The sequence below is a fragment of the Mus caroli genome, unplaced genomic scaffold, assembly GCF_978045245.1.
Source record: "Mus caroli unplaced genomic scaffold, Mus_caroli_1 scaffold_9, whole genome shotgun sequence".
Classification (NCBI taxonomy): Eukaryota; Metazoa; Chordata; class Mammalia; order Rodentia; family Muridae; genus Mus; species Mus caroli.
Window position 1 is genome coordinate 2,540,172 of NW_028227264.1, and position 22,329 is coordinate 2,562,500.

At 41.0% G+C, this 22,329-nt stretch overlaps 1 protein-coding gene across 15 annotated transcripts in view; it reads right to left on the minus strand.

The window, feature by feature from the left end:
- Positions 1-22,329, minus strand: part of Syne1 (spectrin repeat containing nuclear envelope protein 1) — a 504,890-nt gene that overhangs the window by 275,981 nt on the left and 206,580 nt on the right. For all 15 annotated transcript variants that reach the window (XM_085842609.1, XM_085842616.1, XM_085842617.1 and 12 more), the window contains 11 exons: positions 19,616-19,843; positions 19,145-19,243; positions 16,431-16,618; positions 15,720-15,843; positions 13,574-13,740; positions 12,798-12,951; positions 10,069-10,697; positions 8,940-9,119; positions 4,933-5,083; positions 4,390-4,548; positions 2,558-2,740 (listed from right to left, as the gene is read on the minus strand). In XM_085842609.1, the coding sequence (XP_085698735.1) occupies positions 2,558-2,740; positions 4,390-4,548; positions 4,933-5,083; positions 8,940-9,119; positions 10,069-10,697; positions 12,798-12,951; positions 13,574-13,740; positions 15,720-15,843; positions 16,431-16,618; positions 19,145-19,243; positions 19,616-19,843 (2,262 nt within the window). The remainder of the gene's footprint in view (positions 1-2,557; positions 2,741-4,389; positions 4,549-4,932; positions 5,084-8,939; positions 9,120-10,068; positions 10,698-12,797; positions 12,952-13,573; positions 13,741-15,719; positions 15,844-16,430; positions 16,619-19,144; positions 19,244-19,615; positions 19,844-22,329) is intronic.

Sequence of the window (22,329 nt, forward strand, 5' to 3'; positions counted from 1 at the left end):
GGTTTTTGTCTGCATATAGGTCTGTCTGCACACCATGAGCGTGTATGGTTCCTGTAGAGGCCAGAAGAGGGGGATCAGTTCCCCTGGAACTGTTACAGAAAGTTGTAGGCCACCGTGTGGATAATGGAAATTGAACCCAGGTTCTCTGGAAGAGCAGCCAATGCTTTTAAGCGGCCAGCCCACTCTCCAGGTCACAATTTCTTTTTTAAATGATTGTGTTTAATGTCGACATATGCAATTCCTAACAACTACTTTTTATGAGCCTGCCTGCACATGACTCCAGCACAGATCACTATATGAGCTGTAAACTTAATTTTACCACGAGCAATAGCAACTAAAAAGACCTTGGGACTCATCCTTAGGTCTGACTCTTTTGTTTGTGTAGTTTTCATGAGTTCTGACACCCTTAGAAATTGGAATTAGACTACAAAACCTCTCAAAAACTATTTGAGTCAGAGGTGCTAAGTAACATAGGTAGTACTACAATCAAACTACAGTCAGCCATCTGGCTCTTTGTATGTGCCATGCTTTGGGTACTGGGCTACCCGTACCAAGAGGACAGTCAATTACATACCTTTTGAAATAGCTCTATAGTTTTTAATAATGGTCTAATTGCCACTGAATATTTTAAAATTTGTGTGCACTATGTATTCACATGTGTATGTGCATGGGCATATGTGCAGATCTATGTACCTGTGTATAAAGGCCAGAGGTCAACATTGAGTATTTTCCTCAGTTGTTCTCCATCTTATAGAGAGGCAGGGTCTCGCACTTACACCAAGAGTTTACTGATCTGGCCAGTCTGACTAGCCAGCATGCTCTCAGGATCCCCGGCCAGCCACTGATTCTTGGAGATAAGATTATAGGCAGACCAACATATTCACAGGCCTTTATGAGAGGTCTGAGGATTTAAGATCAGGGCCTCAGCAAATACTTTACCTGTCATAAACACCATGACCAAAAGCAACATGGAGAGGAAAGGACTTATTTAGCTTATGCTCCTATGTCAGAGTCCATCACTGAGGGAAGTCAAGGCAGGAACGCAAGCAGAAGAGGCAAGAAGCATGGATGAAGGATGCTCACTGGCTTGCTCCCCACAGCCTGCTCATGCAGAGCCACCAGTGCAGGTGTAGCTCCTTCTACCTAAATCATCAATCAAGAGATGCTGCAGATGTCAATCTGGTGGAAGCAATTCCTCATTTGAGGGTCCCTCTTCCCAGCTGACTCAGTTTGTATCAGATCACCAAAACACTAGCCATGAATAAATTTCAAACCCAATGCAATACATGGGGTTGAAAATGGTTTAAAATGAATAAGCTATCTGAAAAGGTCACACAATTGTAACTTCCCCTATTTCCATAAATAAAGGACAACATGGAGCCAGACATAACCATGGCACAATGTAAGTTCTCAGTAAAAGATGTGGTTTGTTTTTTCTGAATGAAGAACAATAGGCACAAAAAGTTACAATCATTTTCTATTTGGGTTTCACAAAGGAAGGTACCATATTATCAGAATAACTGGACAGTTTATGAACTTTTTTTTTTTTACTAATGTTTGAAGTTCCTTGGTACATGTTAAATGAAAAATGTCCTCCCACGTTTACACATTGGAAGACTTGGTGACCATTTGGTGGCACTGTTTGGAAAGGACATGGGAGCTTTATGAGGATGCCTTGTCAGAGGAAATACATTAATGGGGTTGGTTTATACTCTAGCCATGCTTTCAGGTTTCTCTGTCTAGTTTCTGTGTAAACAAGAAGTGTGGTTGGCTCACCTCCCACCTCCTGCCACTATGCTGCCTCTGCTATGATGGACCGTATCCTTGGAACCATGAGCCTAAATAAGCCCTTTCCCTCCAAGATGATTTCTGTCTGCATATTTAATCACAGCAACAGAAAGGTCACTAATACCAGTCCCAAGTAAGAAACTATTTTTAAAATGAATGAACTAGAGCCTTATTGGTGTTTTAGATCAACAGCAGAAGTTAGGTGACTCTTGTCTTACTCATTTGTGTCTTTGGAAAGTAGAATGGGAAGGGAATAGGGACGTCACAAGAAGACCAACAGAGTCTCCTAACCTGGACCCTTGAGGGTTCACAGAGACTGAACCACTAACAAAAGAGAAATCATGGTCTGGACCCAACCCCTCTCCCCCCACATATGTAGCAGATGAACAGCTTGGTCTTTATGTGGGTTCCCCAACATAAAGGGAATGGAAGCTGGCCCTGAATCTACTGCATGATAGTAGATCCTGTTCCTCTAACTGAACTACCTCAGTGAGAGAATTCACCTAGTCCTGCAGTGACTTACTATGTCAGGGTAGGGTGATAACCCAGAAGGACTCCGCCTTCCCATAGGAGAAGGGGTTAGGGGCAGGGGATAAGCCATGTGGGGGGAGACTGGGGGGAGGGCTGCTATCTGGATGTAAAGTGAGTCAATCATTTTAAAAATTAAAATTAATAAATTTTTAAAAAGCAGAACAGACCTAGAAATACCCATTTTTCCTCATTCTGTGAAATGATATGTCCCAGCCACTACATGTACATAGTCAGTTACCTCCAGTTCTTTCAGGAGCTCTTCGGCTCTGAGACTGTTGTTTAGGTTGCCGATGTTTTCCGCCAGCTTTGGGAGAGAGCTGCTGGACCATCCTTCGATCTCATCTTTCCTTGAAAGGACATCATCCCAGATGGACAGGCTCACTCTCAGCATGTCCATGTTTTCCTCAATTCTTTCTGATACCTGGGAAAGAAAATAGGAGTCAGGTCATCAAACTGAGGTTTCCGGACCCCAGCCCCACAAATGCTCTCTTGATAAGACGAATTATATTTTGACAGATGACATTTTAAAATAATTATTGTACATTAATTCGTTTGCCTTGAATGCTATCACACAGACTGTGTCCATTGATGACAGGGTTGTTTGCATTCTGAGACACTCACTTTTCATTTGCAAGGGTACTTCAGAATGCACAGACGCATCACATGCACTACATAAGTCTATGGGAGCCGGGTGGTGGTAGCGTACCCTTTAATCCCAGCACTTGGGAGGCAGAGGCAGGCAGATTTCTGAGTTCGAGGCCAGCCTGGTCTACAAAGTGAGTTCCAGGACAGCCAGGGCTACACAGAGAAACCCTGTCTTGAAAACAAAACAAAACAGAGTCTATGGGAACTAGGGCTCTGCAGGGTGAAAAAAAAAAAAAACTTATTTTATGTGTCTGGGTGTTTTGTCTGCTTGTATGTATATGATCACACATGTATAGTGCCTGCAGAGGTCAGAACATGGGATCGGATCCCCTGGGTCTAAGGTTACAGACAGCTGTGAGCTGCTGTGTGGTTGCTAGGGATCAAATCTTGACCTCTGGGCCATCCCCCCAGCCCTGTACTGATTTTCAAAGCAGCACTCTATGTAGCCGATCTTTGCTACTTTGTAGTTCTTTCTTGCACCCTTCTCTCCTCTTTTTCCACCCTCTCAACCCCCTCACACTAGATAGGAGAGAAAAAGGAAGATTGAGGTGAGAGAGAAAAGTGAAGAGATCCCTGAATCTAATTTCTTTCCTTTGTATTTCTTCTTCAACCACGACTACCATCAAAGTGCAACCAACCCCGACTCTCAGGGCCCTAGCATTTTTACACCCTCTGAAAAGTTCCCAGAATTCCAAATGTCACACAATCCTAGAAAATATCTGCAGCTGGCAAAACCACGCCTCTGCTAGAGCATGAGGCAAATCACAGTCAGCTGCTGAAGACAGTCAGAAGCTGCCCCATATCTCATACCTGGGGTTAAAACCAAAGCACATTCTTATAATATTTCTGTTTGTTTTTTTTTAAGACAAAATTCCAAAATTCTCAAAAATGTCATTACAACTATATGTAGTTTTATTTATAATGCTGTGATATATGGACGGGCATTAATTAGATTTCCACATATCTTTGATATTAAAAAAAAAAATAGCATCTGGCCATGAGGTTGATGAATGCTGGTGTCAAAACCAAAATCCACACCTACAAACTACGAGACTGATGCTCTTTGTTGCAAAGCTACAGCCTCGATACTGCAAATGGCTATTTATTGTGATTTAGTTTTCTATCAGATATGAATAAATTATCCAATTTTTATCCATAACTCCAGCATTTTGAGAAGGGAAACATTCTACGTTGAATTTGTCATGCTTAAAGTTATTAAATGGAACTCCAGAAATCTGTAGGCTTTGTCAGACTAACTCATGTAGCTTCTTACTACCTCCAACTATTATGTGAACATGATTTTTCCTCACTTTGGCGTTGACTCTAAAAAGTCCAAGTGGAGTTCTGTTCTTTGGTTAATCCTCTACGGGTTTGACTGAGGAACCTGTGTGCAAGCCACTCACGGACACCAGGGGGCGCTCTTACATCCAGCCACTTGTCCAGGGTGCTCTCCATGTCTGTCTTGACCAGGCTGAAATCGCCACTGTGGATTTTTTTCAGCTCAGATAACAAGTGTTTGCCTTTGCTGGTAAAACTATCCAACTCTTTCTGTTTAGAATTCATTTCATTCCTGGAAGTTTCATGCTGCGGACAAAAATGTTTCCTTAATTAGTAAAACAGCTAGTGATAAGGATTTAAAAACATTTGCCTCTAAGACATATAATTTGTTTGGCTTTAGGCAGAAATGAATAATTGTACATGCATACACATATGTATATATATGTATGCATATGCATATGATGTATATGTGCGTATAACACACCTTTACATATACCATACAAAGGCATATGTATATGTATGTATCATTTTCTTGAATTAAAAGAATTTTAGGATATTCGTGTTTAAAAAAAGATTTGAACTGTTAACAGGAATTATCCGCTTCTAAATGTAGAAGCAGGAACTACTGTGCAGAGAATCGCTTGAAGAGCAAACACACTAGACCATTACATAAATGCACTTGCATTTTACCTTGGAAAACGCCCACTTAAGGTCCCCCTGGTCCTTTATGGTAGCTCTCATCACAACGACATTGCTTGCATCTTCCAGAACGTTACACACTGTTGACTTCAAGCTCTGATATTCTCTTACTAAGTCAATGAGTCCACAGCACTGGCCCTGGCTGTAATGATTAAAGAAAATATCTCACTTCTCAAGCATTTGGATAGGAGTGAGTTTCCTGGGATTAGACCTAATATATCATAGCACAAATGTGTTCAGAAACAGGTGTGGATACCAACCATGGACTCCATACTCCTGTTAGTTAATACTGCTTAATTTAAATCCAGTCTGTTCTCCTACTCAGTCTTACATGAGTCACCTAAATATTTCAAGTTTTTAAATGGTTTTTCATGCTTCTCTCTCTCTCTCTCTCTCTCTCTCTCTCTCTCTCTCTCTCTCTCTCTCTCTCTCTCTCTCTCTCTCTCTCTCTCTGTCATAAGGTGGGGTGAAAGAAACCAATAACAGATAAAACCAAACAATATTTGGTGACGTGGTTAAGTTAAAAACCTGTTAAAAAGTCATGATACAAGCCATTCCCAACTTTGTTTCAAAGGCCTTTGTGTGTGATGTGATGAGGTCTGAGGGTCCCTTCTTTAAATGTGTGCAAATGAGTGTCCAGATATCCCATCATCCTTCACGGAAGAGAATCTCTCCACTGAGGTGCTTTGCAACATTGTCAGAAGTGCAGTGACTGTAAGTGACTTATCTTTCTGTCTTATTGGCTCTCCTGCTCTATTTAATTATTCTTGAGCTTAAACAAAAGGGAAGTCCTACAGTTCCATTTTAAAAATTAAAAAAGAAGAAGATAGCTATGTGTTCCTGTTTGTATGTGTATGCGCACATATATATGTACAGGCCTGTGTAGGCCAGATGCCAGCACCGCATATTCTCCCAATCCATCTCTGCATTGTTTTTCAGATCAGACTTTGTCACTGAACCCAGAGATTGCCATTTCAATGAATCTGGCTGTCAAGCAAGTTTCAGTAATCTTCCTGCTTCCCCTCCCAGTGCCGAGATTACAGACAGACAGACAGACAGACAGACAGACCTTCTGTTTTCTGTGGGTGCTGGGTTGGTACTTTTAATTCAGGTTTTCATACTTGGATACACAACACTCTTCCCACTGAGATATCTTCCCAGATCTACCTTTTCACAAAATTACTGACAACTTTAGGCTATTTTTTTTTTAACATATAAAATTTAGAATCATCAATTCCATATAAAATTAAGTAGAGATTCTGTTTGGGATTGCACATTTGTAAGAAAACCCTCAACAACAACAATTTTAAAAACTAGCAGATTTCTGAGAGGTAGTAGTATACCCCTTAATGCCAACCCTCTGGAGGCAGAGACAGGGGATATCTGTGAGTTTGAGGTCAGCCTGGTGTAGGATGGAGTTCCAGGACAGCCAGGACTACATAGAGAAACTCTGTCTCAAAGCAAACTAAACCAAACAAAAAACTAACCAATTTCAGTAAGTATTTCATTAAAGAATATATATATATATATATATATATATATATATATATATATTCATTAACCACCAGGCAAATACAAGTTAAAAACCTGAACGACCTCTATGTGTCTGTTAGAGGTGACCAATCAATCAATCAATCAATCAGTCACAGTAGTAACAATAGAAAACTATGCATGTCTCCTGGAGATTTCCTGCCTGGTGTAGATACTTTGTTGAAATTCCTTGTCAGTTTCTTAAGCATATGCTTACCAAGCAGCTTCACTTAGATTAAAAAACAATCAAGAATGAGAATACCCATAGATTTACACTGGAAATGCATCATTTGACCATCCACAAGTGACTATATTGTCTGTGGTATATCCAATGGAATTTGCAGCTGCGTATTTAAAAACTGAACTATTCACACATGATGTAGGGAAAGAGATGAAAGGACAGATGTAAAGTGGTCCAAGGGTTGCAAGGACAGTTCCTGGCATATGAGAGAGAGACAGAGAAAGAGAGAGGGAGAGAGACAGACAGAGACAGAGAGATGGAGAATGAGACATGAAGGGATTTCTATTGTTAGAAGTGACACTATGAAACTCAATAGCTGAGTCCACCAAATGCATTGGCCAGAGAATTCCATAGGGACAAAAAGGCCACCAACGGAGTGGGGAAGGATCTTTACCAATCCTTTATCTGATAGGCCACTAATATCCAATATATACAAAGAGCTCAAGATGGTGGACTCCAGAAATTCAAATAACCCCATTAAAAAATGGGGTTCAGAGCTAAACAAAGAATTCTCACCTGAGGAATACTGAATGGCTGAGAAGCACCTGAAAAAAAATGTTCAAGATCCTTAATCATCAGGGAAATGCAAATCAAAACAACCCTGAGATTCCACCTCACGTCAGTCAGAATGGCTAAAATAAAAAATTCAAGTGACAGCAAATGCTGGTGAGGATGTAGAGAAAGAGGAACACTCCTCCACTGCTGGTGGGATTACAAGCTTGTACAACCACTCTGGAAGTCAGTCTGGCGGTTCCTCAGAAAATTGGACATAGTACTACTCCTGGGCATATACCCAGAAGAAGTTCCAACTGGTAAGAAGGACACATGCTCTATTATGTTCATAGCAGCCTTATTTATAGTAATCAGAAGCTGGAAAGAACCCAGGTGTCCCTCAATAGAAGAACGGATACAGAAAATGTGGTAAATTTACACAATGGAGTACTACTCAGCTATTAAAAACAATGGATTTATGAAATTCTTGGACAAATGGATGTATCTGGAAGATATCATCCTTAGTGAGGTAACCCAATCACAAAAGAAGTCATTACATATGCACTCACTGATAAGTGGATATTAGCCCAGAAACATAGAACACCCACGATACAATTTGCAAAACACAAGAAAGTCAAGAAGAGGGAAGACCAATGGGTGGATACTTCATTCCTCCTTAGAATAGGGAACAAAATACCCATAAAAGGAGTTACAGAGACAAAGTTTGGAGCTAAGACGAAAGGATGGACTATCCAGAGACTACCCCACCCGGGGATCTATCCCATAATCAGCCACCAAACCCAGACACTATTGCATATGCCAGAAAGATTTTGCTGAAGGGACCCTGGTATAGCTGTTTCGTATAAGGCTATGCCAGTGCCTGGAAAATACAGAAGTGGATGCTCACAGTCATCTATAAGATGGAACACAGGGCCCCCAATGGAGGAACTAGAGAAAGCACCCAAGTTGCTGAAGGGGTCTGCAACCCTATAGGTGGAACAACAAAATGAACTAACCAGTACCCCCAGAGCTCGTATCTCTAGCTGCATATGTAGCAGAAGATGGCCTAGTTGGCCATCACTGGGAAGAGAGGCCCCTTGGTATTGCAAACTTTATATGCCCCAGTACAGGGGAATGCCAGGGCCAAGAAGTGGGAGTGGGTGGGGAGGGGAGCAGGGTGGAGGGAGGGTATAGGGAACTTTTCGGATAGCATTTTAAATGTATATAAAGAAAACATCTAATAAAAAATAAAATAAAACATAAAAGAAAGAATGAAGTGTCCTAAGTTTTCTGGATACAGGCCAGGTTTGAATATAAACTGTGGAATAAAGGATTGCACTGTACAGAAAAAAAAAAGAAATTAAAATATAATGAACTCAATTACCAGTAATATAATAAAAGAAGTAAAGTTTAAAATTCCAATGGCAGCATTTTGCAGTGGCTGGTAACAATCGCTTTTAGGCACTCTTGTTTTGATAATTTGTTTTAAACATTAACTTCACACGTGTTGGCCATAGTAAGAGAAGAACCTTAATGCATTTCGGAAGAACTGAACGTTCTGATGTTCCTAACAGGAGCTGGGACACCTACACCTACGGTGATTAAAAAAAAAAGCCATCTGGCTGTTGATCACACGTTCAGAAAGCAACAGGCAATTCGCAGCAGCAGCAGCAGCAGCAGCAGCATGAATTGAGGAGGAAACTTTGAAAGCAAAATCAAGAGGCTTCCAACTCACTTTTCATGAATTTGTCTTCTAGTGTCATCCCAGGTTGCCTCTAAGCGGTTTATCTCCCTATCCACTTCAGGTGCAAACGCAACATCCTTCTGGGCGATTTGTTTTGCTTTGTCTTTCAGCCAGCAGAGCTCGTGCTCATGGGAGTTTAGCTCATCCTCCAGCTGGTTGAACACTCTCAACCTGTCAAGTGAAACGCTGCTTTAGTGGCAATATCCTGAAGCTGCCGTGGACCAATACTTCCTCCTCTAGCTCCATGAGATCAGAAAGCACACATTCACACCACCCGGGGAACTTCCGATGCGACAAACTAATATGTATCAAGTGACAAAGAGGTTTTTCAAAGTCACTTCATAAAATGACTGGATCTCAGAAGATATTGAAAATCACCCTTACTGTTTGTTTTAACCTTTCATTGAAATTTTATCTTGTCTTCTTTGTAGTACAGGAGTTCTCAAAGAAGGCTAATGCTCTGTAGTTGAATTCTTTTTTTTTCTTTCTGCATTATCATAGAAAAATCTTTCTAAGCTCTGGGATGTGTGTGTGTATGTGTGTGTGTGTTACACACTTTAGCACCACAGTTGTTTCATTTAAAATCAATAGGGCTCTACCAAAGCTTTTTGAAAAACCCAAATTACCTCCTTTAATAAAACATTAGTATGAAAAGGCAATCCTGATTTTACATCCCCTAATATATGCATCTGTGCGTGTATAATATGTGGCCAGAATTCATGCATTCTGAGCTGTGTTGTAGAGGGCACGCGTGTACTCTATGCCCTCGCCCACTGTTTCCCAAAGTGGCTTGGGCAGAGGTTTCCATTCTCCACGCCTTGCAAACGTAGGTACGAAGTGCTTATGGAAGTACATGGAGATTGTCATATAGCCAAGATTGGGTAAACCCAGAAATGCTTTGTAATGGATTAGAGAAGCCAACAGGCTCTGGAGCCCAACTTGGGCAGCAATTTGAGAATACCCACCCTGTATCTGCACACACACACACACACACACACACACACACAAAGAGATAGAACAGAGAGAAGACCAAGTTGCCCACATAGAGCACCATTAAAGCTTTGCAGGAAAATGAATTTTAGAACGAGCATCAGATTCCAGCATCCATCAAGTTTCTGACCTATGCTGCAGAGCCTGGCGGGTGGGCACATTTAACCGCTCCCTGTCCATCCTCTCTTCAATATCCTCAATGTTTCTCAGCAGCTCTTCTTTCTGCTCCTGGAATGCTTCTTTCAGTGCCACCAGGGCGTCTGCCTCACTCTGCTTGGTTCCCAGAAGGTTCTGGATTCTCTCTACTTCTGAAGAGAGCTGGTCGGTGGTGGCTCTGCAGGAGGTCCTTTCCTCAGGGCTCGCACTTTTCAGGTGGCACTGGGCTTTGGTCAGGGTACCATCCAGACTGATGGCACTGGATTCTAATGTTTTCACGTCTTGAATGGCATTGTGAAGGTCCTTTTTGAGGGAGTCAGACTGCTTCTTACTCATGCTTTTGGTGGCCTCCACTGTTTGTCTGAGCTGATGGAGAAGAGTAGACACGCAGGCATGGCTCTGGAGGAATTCTGCTAGCTGTGCCAGAGCCAGCTTCCGCCTCTCCACTACCTGGCTGGCTTCTTCAAAGAGCTGGAAGCAGTCATCCACCTTGCTCTGCAGTGGGTGCAGGTCCTGGGCTCTGCCCAGACTCCTCAATTGTGACAAGTGACCTTGAAGATGCTTTATCTCTCCTCTTTTCTTCTCTATTTCTGCAGCATGGTCCTGGAAGGGAAAAGAGTCCTTGAATATCAGGTACACCTACAGCTATCACAGAGGGTGATAAACCAAAGTGTTTGCTTTCACACTGTAGATAGTACAGTCAATCGGTAGCCTAGCATTTAGTTTAGTTTGTTAGTTAGTTGTATTTCCCTGGGTGTATGTACTTATCCATGTGTGCTTTAGCATGCATGTGTGCATACACAAATGTGAAGGCTAGAGGTCAACATGAAGGATGTCTCCTTCAAGTGCTCTCCTCGCCATAGTCAATGAACTTTAAGGTGTCTGATTTGGTGAGACAGGCTGGCTAGCATAACCCGTGGATCAACTTATCCCCTGGAGCTAGGGTTAAGAACACATACTAACTACCATGTCTGAGTGTTTGACCTGATGCTGGAGACCAAACTCTGGCCCTTGTGCTTGAGTGACATTTTCCCGACTGAGCCCTTTCCTCAGCTTGTAGCTTAGTCATTGGAAGTCATCCACAGATGCTGGAGAGAGGGCTCAGTGATTTAAAGTGACTCAGGCCCTGCTGAAGGCTCACAGTCACCTGTGGCTTCATCTCCAGTAGATCCCGCGCTCTTTTCCAGCTTCTGTGGGCAATCGAATTCACATGTATAAACTCACATATATGCACATATGCATAATTAAAAATGCGTATCTTTAAGTTATCTGTAGTAAAGAAGCTTTTGCAAACATTCATAAGCATTTCCATGTTGCTCATCTATGTGTGCCATAACGAAAACAACTCTGAGTTAATTTTTTCACATCTATGCTTTCTTTGAGACAACAGTGTAGGATTTTGATCAGCTCACAACAAATCATAGTTAAAATCCAGCAGAAGATTGTCCTCAATGTTAATATTGCTCCCACCTCAAAGAAACCATTACTGTTTTAATCTTGAGCATGGTTCCTTTAGATAGTCTGCAGTTTGGCAGGTAAGTAACTTGGAGGCTGACTTCTCCTTTCTTAGTGAGGGCATAGAGCCAGCGTAGAATAACCACTGAGAAACAAGTAAGTGTTTTAAACAGAGTCTATAAGGAAACTCTTTCATCCCAGCGCTTGATCAATATATGATTTTGAATTTTAATAGTACAACAATAGATATTATTCATAGGTTACAAGTAAGAGGAATATTAATAATTCATAAATCTGTAGCCTCTTTGATGCTGAGTAGTTAATTCAGAAAAAAAAAATGAGCCTCTCAAACACTGGGATTTGTATTAGTCTTTGTTTTGGGGAACCAAAACAAAATGGAAAACTCAAAACTGGAAATCCTTAGCATTTTGTGCTACAAACTACAGGGTAGTTTGTTTGTTTGTTTGTTTGCTGGAATTACCCTGCTTTACCCGAAGGGATTCTTTTTATCTGTTTAATTTACCTGCCACACACATGAGCTGGATCCATAAGGTCAATTATTTAGTCATCTTTCATACAAATAAAAAAAATCGAAATTATTGTCATGTATGTATTTAAGTATGTTGTCCCTTTGAATGAAAGACTTTTGTCAGAACACAGTCAAAAAGATAGTGCATGCTGAATGATGTCTTGGAGACCTGTGAGAGAGCCAGGATAAAGGCAGAGGGCCTTTTACCTCAGGTGCATTTTGTTCCCTGAGTTGTTTTAAGGTGTGACTTCATGCCTCCTGTGACAAACGTTTATATTCAATTTATAAGGCATGTTTATTCTTATTGCATGTCAGCTCATAGCTCTATGATCCAATCTGGTCAGTGTAGCCTGAATCTGGATATGGCCTTCTGCCTTGTGTTCCTGCTTTCTGAGAAACGAGCTATACAACATGAGAGACAACTGTGTTTAAATTGATCTGTCCTGAGGAAGTTCTGGGAAGGGAGCTCTGTTAACATTTAGTATGTGCTTACTGACATTTATTTACATGTTTTCCTGATTGCTTTCTTTGTTACGTTCATGTATACAAGTTCACTGAAACTGAAAGAAGGCTGTCTATAGCATCAGACTCTAGTCTGCCCCATTCTCTCCAGTCCTCAGATCCCAGGTCAGCAGACAAGATCTGCACAGGTCAGCGAAAGTCAACAATCTCTCCTTTCTGAATATATCTATTTTCCATTTTGAGAGGATCCATTTTACCTTGTGCCGAGTGAGAGCCACTTGATGGTCCCTTAAATTTATCTCTGAAGTCCTTTGCAATTCGCCGAGAAACTGCTTAATCCAGACAGAGAAGGAAAATAGCAGTTCATCAAACTGCTTGTGCTCAGCCAGCACGGACTGGAGAAAGTGCATCCTGTCGGGGAGAGAGGGGCTTTCAGTGGCCATGAATAGAGTGGTTCCTGCTATACTTTCTAGAAGGATCTTCTATCCTGAGCAAAGTAAAACCGTTATGCACAGACAAGCCAGACCTCTGATGAAACCCGAAGCCCCACGCCCTGTCTTTCTTTCTTGGTCTCAGTGAGCCACTGTCCACTCTGATACTGCACTTCCTCTGTGCTTCCCCACCAAGTCACCCCTCAACCACATCTGAGCTGTGCCCATTGCTCCAGCAGTGTCATCAGCACAAGCAGAGTGGTACCTCTCCCTGTGCTCTGTCCCATGCAGCTCCAGTCTAAGCCTCTTCCTTCTTGCTCAGTTCCCAGAAGCACCCCAAACTCCCTTCTTCCCCACTGCCCACACTCAGGGTGACAGCCAAATGTGACTTATTGGATTAGAGAATTCCTTGTTGTGTTTCCATACTACTTCCTGTTCACTTCTGAGGGATGTCCTGGATTCAAATATGAAAGATAAAGTAGGTTTCATTTCTTTCAGAACCAGACCTTGAACAGCTGCGTTAAATAAACTCAAAACGAAACACAGGGTTCACCCTTGTAGTCAAAGGCACATTATTAGGAGCCCTTCTGTGAGGAACCAACCTTTTGCTAATTATCTGCGGTAAGTCTCCCCAGCGCTCATCCAGCTGTTCCAACTGCAGCTTCATCACCGCCACGTCCTCTTTGGAGGCCACTGAGAACAGGGCTTCCTTCAGCTGCAGGAGATTGCTGTAGAGTGAGGCCTGGGACACGACTTCATTTTGCAGGGCCTGAAGAATGGAAGGCAAGTCAGGTCTCAGTCTGATTGGACTGACCCAGAGGACTGCTAGAGGCAGGCTTTGCATTCTCATGGAAAAGATCAGAGAGACTTCTTGTTGCTTGGTTTTATCATTGGCTCTAGGCCACTTTTAACACAATTTTTAAAATGATAGAAAGCCCCGTAGGATTTTTTTCAGTGTCTGGGTGGGTGAGGCAACTTGGGAGCTGTGAGTTTCTCTCACAATGAGTCAACAAAGATAACCAAAGAACATCTACTGCAAAAGAGATCAAGTCAACATGCTATTTCAGGCACTGGGAATATGGTGTTGCTCTCTTTAGATACTTTATTAGGCCGGACTGAAGAACTTAAGAGCTGCTCATCTTATTTCTATGTGATAGATTGACTTTAGTTTTATTTTTGATGAATTAGGCAGTGAACTTTGTTGGGTCCTCCGAGGCAACATAAAATCTTTGGTTCTTACTAACAGGAGAAAGGACAAAGATAACAGCAAAGTGACAGCAATTAAAATAGTCACAAATGAGATGTCATTTCATGGTAGTAAAGGCTCATCAAGCTGTTCCTTTTTGCTTCCCCTCAAGGTCCCACTCAGGATGCAAATGAAACTGTAGAGCCAAAAAAAAAAAAGGATGGAGTACCCTTCCATGCCCACAGGGAAGACCCCCAGGTGAAGCTGGACTCAATGTTAAGGAGAACCCTGAGAGAAGACATCTGGGAAGCAAGGCAGGAGGTAAGCAGGAGGTGAACAAGGTTGTCAGGCCGCAGCCCACAGGAGACTTGGCTGACACTGCAGTGTTCTGACCCTGTGACAGAGGCCTGTGGTCTCTCTTAGTCCTCTCACTGTCTAAACTTTGTTCATGTTTACAGCTTCAGTATTGGACGTGACACCTGGCTCACAGAAGGCACCCGGTCAATATCTTTTGCTTCACTGACTGAAGGGAAGGGTTAACAGGGAGACAAACAGAAGCATCACAAAAGCAGAGCGTGGATCTGTGCCTTTCTTTCTGAAACTACCGTTCCACACGTATAAAAGGACCAAACTGAGCTGTGAGTCCCTTCATCACTAGGGCAGTCACAGGCTTTGTGGAAAGTACCTTTAGGGAGATGAAGAACATTCCAGCTTCACAAGGTAGAAGAGGAAAAGACCAGAGGCACAGCATCCTTCCAAAATCAAGGAGGAAAAAAAGCAGAAGGAGGGAAGTAGGTTCAAACACCAGAGGTCTCCTGGGTAAGAGTTTTAGGAACAATATAAAACTAACCGGCCTCTGCTCTGTTTTCTAGCTATACTGAGAGAGGTGGGGAAAGTCATGAGTCTACCATACAATAAATTTCTTTCTAGAAATAATTTTGCCTGCTGTCTTTCCTGGCACAGATAGCATCCTCTAAATGCATTATCAATATAACAAAAATCATCCATATTGTCTGCAACTTCAATAATAAAAGTGTTTTTTTACTTCAGTTTAGAAAATTGGCTTCTCAAGGATGTTTTAAGCCATGTCGTTTTTCTGTCTTCCCATTGGGCCTTTATCGTTTTCTTTTTTTCTGTTGTTCCTGAATGCAACAATCACTCTTGATTTTTTTCTACATTCTATTCCTTCTTACAAAAAAGCACATTTTGTTTTAAAAAATCACATCTGTTCAAAGGAAGAGCTATTATACCTGAAGCTGTTGATATAGCTTATCTACACATTTCTGCATCTCCCTGCTGTCCTTGAATGCCAATGATATTCGGATGCTAAACAGTGTACTAGAGAATTCTCTAAGATACTGCAGGTCACAGGTTACCACAAAGTTCCCATTGCTATTGTGTCTGTGAGTCCAGACTACTCTTTGTTTCAGTGATGCCAAATAATGGTTTCCGGATGGTTAAATAATTAAAGGACTTAGAAATTTAATTAATACATTAACATTAAAATGCAAGCACACAAGACCATTCCATTTCTGTCCTCATCCCCCGCCCCTTGAACTTGCCTGTATTAACTGCAGTTCACTTTCTACTTTGACTCTATCTGCAGAAATGTCCTTTTCTGGTGAACTGGCTATGGCTTCACATCGCTCTAACCAGGTCAGGAAGGGCGATAGTCCCTTTTCCAACCTAGAGAGAGAGAGAGAGAGAGAGAGAGAGAGAGAGAGAGAGAAGACAAATCATAGGATTTCAACTGAGACACTAGGAGACAAAAATCTCCAGGTCAGCAAGTCCAATAGGACCTGTCACAAATGATGCACAATGTCTGTGGCATTCCTGCATATCAAAGTAATAAATTCCCCTCATTTCCATGGCAACCCTCACATCTGTACAATATGTAAAGATACACATGCTTCCCCTCTACTCTCAGGTCCATGGCTCAATGAATACCTCACAGTAGATATCCAAGTTCACTTGTCTTATATTTAGGATGATTATTTCCCACCACTTAGGGCAGCAGTTCTTAACCTGTAGGTCATGACCCCTTGGCAAACCTTGATCTCCAGAAATATTTACGTTATGACATTTATGATCTGTAACAGTAGCTAAATTATAGTCATGAAGTAGCAAGGAAAGTAATTTTATGGTTGAGGGTCACCACAACATGAACTGGGTTAAAGGGTCTCAGCATTAAGAAGATTGAGAAACACTGACCTACAGAACAGTTCATTTGTATTCTCCTGTCCAGCATGGAGAGTAAGCCAAGAGCTGCTCACCTCTGCCAGCGGGCCAGCAGGTCCTCCAATGCCTTCTGCATCTCTTTGGCTTTGTGTAGTATCTCCTCGTACTGCTGCTGTAGGGCTGCAGCCTCCTGGGTGCAGGACTCTCTGTTTACCACCTTCTGGGCACTGGCTGAGAACATGGTAACTGTGCTGTTGAGGGACTCTAGGGCTTGACAGAGATCCTGAGGAGAGGGCAGAGAGAACTCATTCTGTTGGGTCTTTTCCTATAGTCATGAAGGTTATTTAAAATGTATGAACTATTTATTTCTAGAATTTTTCCCTTTAGTGTCATTGACCTCAGGTAACTGAAATCTCAGAAGTCAAGACCGTGGTTGAGAGGGACAGATGGACAACAGGAACAGCAAGAACAAGTGGGGCCCATTTTCCAGTGAGACTCCTCATGACAGAGTCTTTGTCTTCAGTCCCAAAGGCAAACCATGAAGAGCATCCTGCCATGGAGCAAGACACACTGACTGTGAAAAGAAAGGAGATAGAATTTCCCCAGTTAAGAGTATAAAGATATGGAGCTGGAGAGATGGCTCAGCAGTTAAGAGCACTGACTGCTCTTCCAAAGGTCCTGAGTTCAAATCCCAGCAACTATATGGTGGCTCACAACCATCTGTAATGAGATCCTACACCCTCTTCTGGTATCTCTGAAGATAGCTACATAAAACAAATAAATAAATCTTTTAAAAAAAAGAATATAAAGCTATGGCTGGTGAGATAGCTTACTGGGTAGACGTGATTGCAACAAAGCATAGTAACTGACTTTGGTACTCCTGATGCAGGAGAGAACTGATTTCTGTAAGTTGTCCTCTGACCTCCATATCACTCCTGGGAACAAATGCTTGCTTATTTGTTTATTTATTTTAGAAAAGTCATGACAACTATGTTTAGGGCAAAACCATGCCTAAGACATAACACATTGGGGGAAAAAAGGAAATATGAGACTGTACATTTAAGCAACCTCAAAGTAATATGATTTGTGAAAATTATTATTCATTAGATGCTGAATATATGAAACTTTAAAATCCTATTCTTCCCTTACAAAAACCACATATAAGGTGCTATTATATCTACAGAAATATACAGAAAGATTCATAGATGTGGGTTTTGGTGCCAGGGATGGTGCTGATGCTGGTACTGGTAATATAGGAACTCAGAATGTAGCAGGTATTACATTATGCGCATTACATGTGTGGATTTAATCCTCATGGACAGAGATGGCTCAGCAGGTAAGACCCTAGGATGCCCTTTTAAAGAACACAATACTAGGCAGCTCACACATGCCTACATCTCTGTCTCCAGGGACTCTGCTGCCCACTCTGGTCTCCATTGGCACAGTACTTACATGAAAATACCTCCCCATACACATATATACATAATTAAAAATAAAATTAAATCTTTAAAAATTAATCCTCATAAAAATCCTGACCCATCCAATTTATATTCCTTTGTTTTTTTTTACCACATCAGAAACTCAAGAGAGAAGAATGACTTGTGTCCAAATGTTTTCTTCTAAAATCTAAATATTAAAAAAAATAATGCTATCTTTTCCCATGTTTTAACATTAGTTGAATGTTAAAATCATTTCATCAAATTGAAATTTTCTACTTCTCCTTCATATTAAAACATATAAATAATAGAGAAGCTTTCTTGCTGAACACATTCAAGCAGCCTAGATCCAGAAGTGCATTGTTAACCATTTACTTGCTGCTCCCATTCCCTTTTTCTATAATAAAGATATGTGTGCATGATGCTCACAAAGTAGGGACCGTGAGTGTTGGTTTGCTTATGAGTCAACATGTTTCCTGTTCGTGTCTCTTTGTGCATGATTCTCTGTTTGCACCTTTCCCCATGTTCTCACAAGGTTGTCAACTGTCTTCTTGAAGATTGACAATAAACAGGAGTTAAAAAGCCAGGTCAAAAGAGCACTGAAACTTGTTAGAATGGACAGACTCACATCTAAACGTGGCTGTCAGCATGTAAACTCTGATCTGCACATGTTAATTTTCCTTCACATTTAATGGTGGCAAAGGGAAAAGAGAGTCATTAAAGAGCTAGTCTGAAAACATCACATATTCTGATGAGAAGAGAAATCTGTACATAATATATGTGCACGTTTACACATAATGTATCTCTCAGTGTATAGTGTGTGTGTGTCTTTGTGGTATGCAAGAGTGCATTTGCATGTGTAGTCACATGTGTGTATAAATGTGGAAACTCAAATTTGAGGTTGTGTGTCTTTCTCAATCACTCTTCTTTTGGTTAATTGAGGGAAGCTCTCTTCTGAACACGGAATGAACAGCTCTGTAGTCTAGCTAACCAGCTCGCCCCTGTGTTCCTGTCTCTGCCTCTTGCATGTTACAGGAGGCCACTGTACCTGCCCTGATTATCTGTGGGTGCTTGGGATCCAACAGATTCTTACTGACCCATCTTCTCATGCCAGTAAATATAGACATATCTATAAAATATATATTATATATATTATCTTTATGTATGTATATATATATATATATATGAAAACTCATTTGCATACTTGGGTGTCTTGTAACAACAAATGATTATATTTGGACCATTTAATTTCTCAACTAACATAAAATATTTCCAGCTTTAACTCTCGAAATATTTGCTATTTTCCTTTCCAGTAGGAGTATCCAATTTTTTTGAGTGGATAAATATGAAAAGGTGCAGCAGTGCACTCTCACCATATGCTCTTGGAGAACTTTGTACGTCTCTGCAGCTGAGGAACATATTTTAATCGGATCAGCCAGCCTCTCTGCAAATTCAGACACAGATTGCCGGATCTAAAATAAAAAATGGTGGGCCATAAAAATAATTTAGGATACGTGACAAGGCAGAGAAGGTTACTGAGACGAGGCCAACCTACCTGCTGGGAATGGTCTTCTCACAATCTAAAAGCATGCATCTTTGGAATCTAAAAACCAACACATCTTATTTGAAAGAAAATGTGTTAAGACTTAACCTTCACGCAATGTGTAATGGCATTTGTATATCTCTTCCCAAAGGTGCCATATAAATAATTCTGAACCCAGATAGTAACCATTTGTTGGGTTATTCGCAGGTGGTCTTTCTTTAATTCTCCCTTTCTGGAATGTTCACTGCACTTCTATATAATATTAAATATGTAACTTAAGTTTACTCGGATCAATATTTACCTTTCTCAGATTCTCTTCAAACTTTTGCTGCTGTGATAGGTGGCCCAGAATTGTCCCTTCCAGGCCCCGTGCATGCTCTTGGAGCTCCTCCCAGTATCTTCTTATCTGTGTCAACTTGGCTTTGATGCGAGCAGACTCTCCCGTGGTGACGAACTGGGCAAAGGACTGGGCTTCTTCTTCTAGCCCTACAATGCTGTCAATTTTACTTTCTATTTCTTGAATTGTGACCTAATATTTAAAACAAGAAAAGAATTATTTCAACATGAGCTGGATAGGCTCACCTTCACAAAGTACAGAACCTAGAGCAGAGACTATGGGGACGGTTTGGTTAACTGGTATCCAGACATACTCAGGTGGGGGCCAAGCAGCTGTAAACCACTACCACTTGCTTCCTGACCTCATTTGGGGAGAACAGATGCACAGAAACATATAAGAAATGCATAGCAATGGTGGCTGTGTTGGCTGGAAGGTGAGAACAGAGAAATAAGCAAGAAGCTGTCCCTGGGCTTTCACGGTGACACTGAAGACAGACAAGTATGTTGTTTCCTTATTAATCAAATGTTTCAGTTGATGTGTGGAAGTGGTGGGTTCCAGAAGCTCACAGAAATAGTAATGTTTGTGTGTATTTAATTTTTCCAAAGGCAATAGAGTATGCTGCATTTGCTAAACCCTTTTGCACTCACACATGAAAACAGCCTTTGATGATTTTCATTTGTTCCTTAGGCCAGTGTTTTCCCACTATACAACTCCTGAGCATACTTAGCCCATCATTGGGAAACAGATACACCTTGTCTAAGATTTTAATATCTGGTCAATTCTCATATAGCCTGGGAACCCATTGATTTCTTCACTGGCTAGGTAGTCAACAGAAAGAATAATGTGTGCATATCATCCATTAAATTTGGGAAAGAAAAGACACTTTACAGAATAGTAGCCTATGCAGGGAAACATCTGAGAGCTACCTAGGCTGTGTGAGTATATGTGTGAGCAGCAGTGGTGGAGGGTGGGGTCTCATAATTGGAGAAAAGGAAAGTCATTTCTCCGAGGGATGGTACAAATCAATCAAAATAATGTAAACGTATTATATCAAGTTTCAGACTCAAGTAAGTGGAAGACACCTTTGCCCTAGGACAATCTTTGTGATCTTGGTCAAGATGAGACAACTGGAAAGGGCCCATGCCACCTTAAAGCCCACATGGCATGACCTTTTCAAATTCTCTTTTTCATATGCATGGCTACAGCAGAGTACCAGCTAGAGATTTGTTATCTGATCATAGAGTCTCGGCTCCTTTTTCTGTCTTATCAAATTCTGTTCTGAAAACAAAATACTCATAGGTTCAAAATGTATATAGCATTGAATGTATTAATAATTTGTCTACATAGCTGCAGCATGTAACAGAAAGAATCTTGACTAAGAACAAAGTTATGAGTTCTCAGCTGCACTCACAACATCTACAAATTCACGACCACAGGAATCAAATTTGATCATGAGATTGTAATCAAAAGGAGAAATATTCTATCAGAGAAAAGATGGAAGATGAGCCTAGAATATGCTGTTGCTATTTATCAGCATTGTTCATATGATGATGAGCAAGAATAATCTGAGATTGTCTTTATAGACATGATAAGCTTGATTTAAAGTGAAAATGATATTGCGAATGTATTTTTAACCATGCTGAACAGTGTAATGACTCAAATTCCAACAGTTTGGAATTCGAATACGAACCTTCGAAAGTGAAGTCTGTTGCACTCCACTCCATTGTTGCTTCTGCTGACAAATATCTTTTTTGCTATTTATATTTATTTAATATATTTCAGATCATTTTTGAAGTGCTATTTTGGATGTGTCAAATGTATTAAATATTTCTAACTCTTCGGAGGCATGGCATGACATTTAATCAATTTTATAGTTCAGAAGTAAGTCATAAGGCATTTGTTCATTATTGAAAGGAAAAGCTTTGAAACCGAATGATCTAACAGTGGTGGGAATTCTAAGGGAATTTTCTTTTCCTGAGAGTTTAGTGAAAATGATTAAGTGAGAGGTTTTTATTAAAACGTTAAAATACTTCATGAATTTTATCTTAGGGCTCGGCAGCTGCTTTCCTAGACAGGACAGAGACAGCAGGCCATGTTTGCGGCATCCTATGGATGTGCTGTTACACAGGATGCCTGATGAGCAAGAGCAGCAGTCAGCATATTGACCTGTGCCCCTCCCGCCATGCACATGGTCCCACATATTCTGAGTCACGGCATAAAATGTGTCCTCGACTTGGCATTTATTTTATTATTAATAGGACGCAATGGCAAAAGGGTTTCCCACTTTTAAAAAAATGAAGAGAGCAAGCAGAAGGAAGTGCCTGAAGCTGTGTGGTGTGAAATTGTATAAAACAGAGAGGGTGTATATTTAAACAGGGAAATAAAGTTGAGAAGGAGAACTTGGTAGGGGTTCTGGAGGGAATTAGAAGGGAGAGTAGCTGGAAGATATGATCAAAATATATTGACTACATAAAGCAAATTCTTAGTGTGTGTGTGTGTGAGAAAGGGTGTGTGAATGTGTATGACTGTGTGTATGTGCATGTGTGTGAGTGTGTGTATGTGTTTGTGTGTCTGTGTTGTGTGTGTGTGTTTGTTTTTTGCGTGTGAGTGTGTGATTGTGTTTGTGTGTGTGTATGTGTGTGTGAGTGTGTGATTGTGTTTGTGTGTGTGTGAGTATG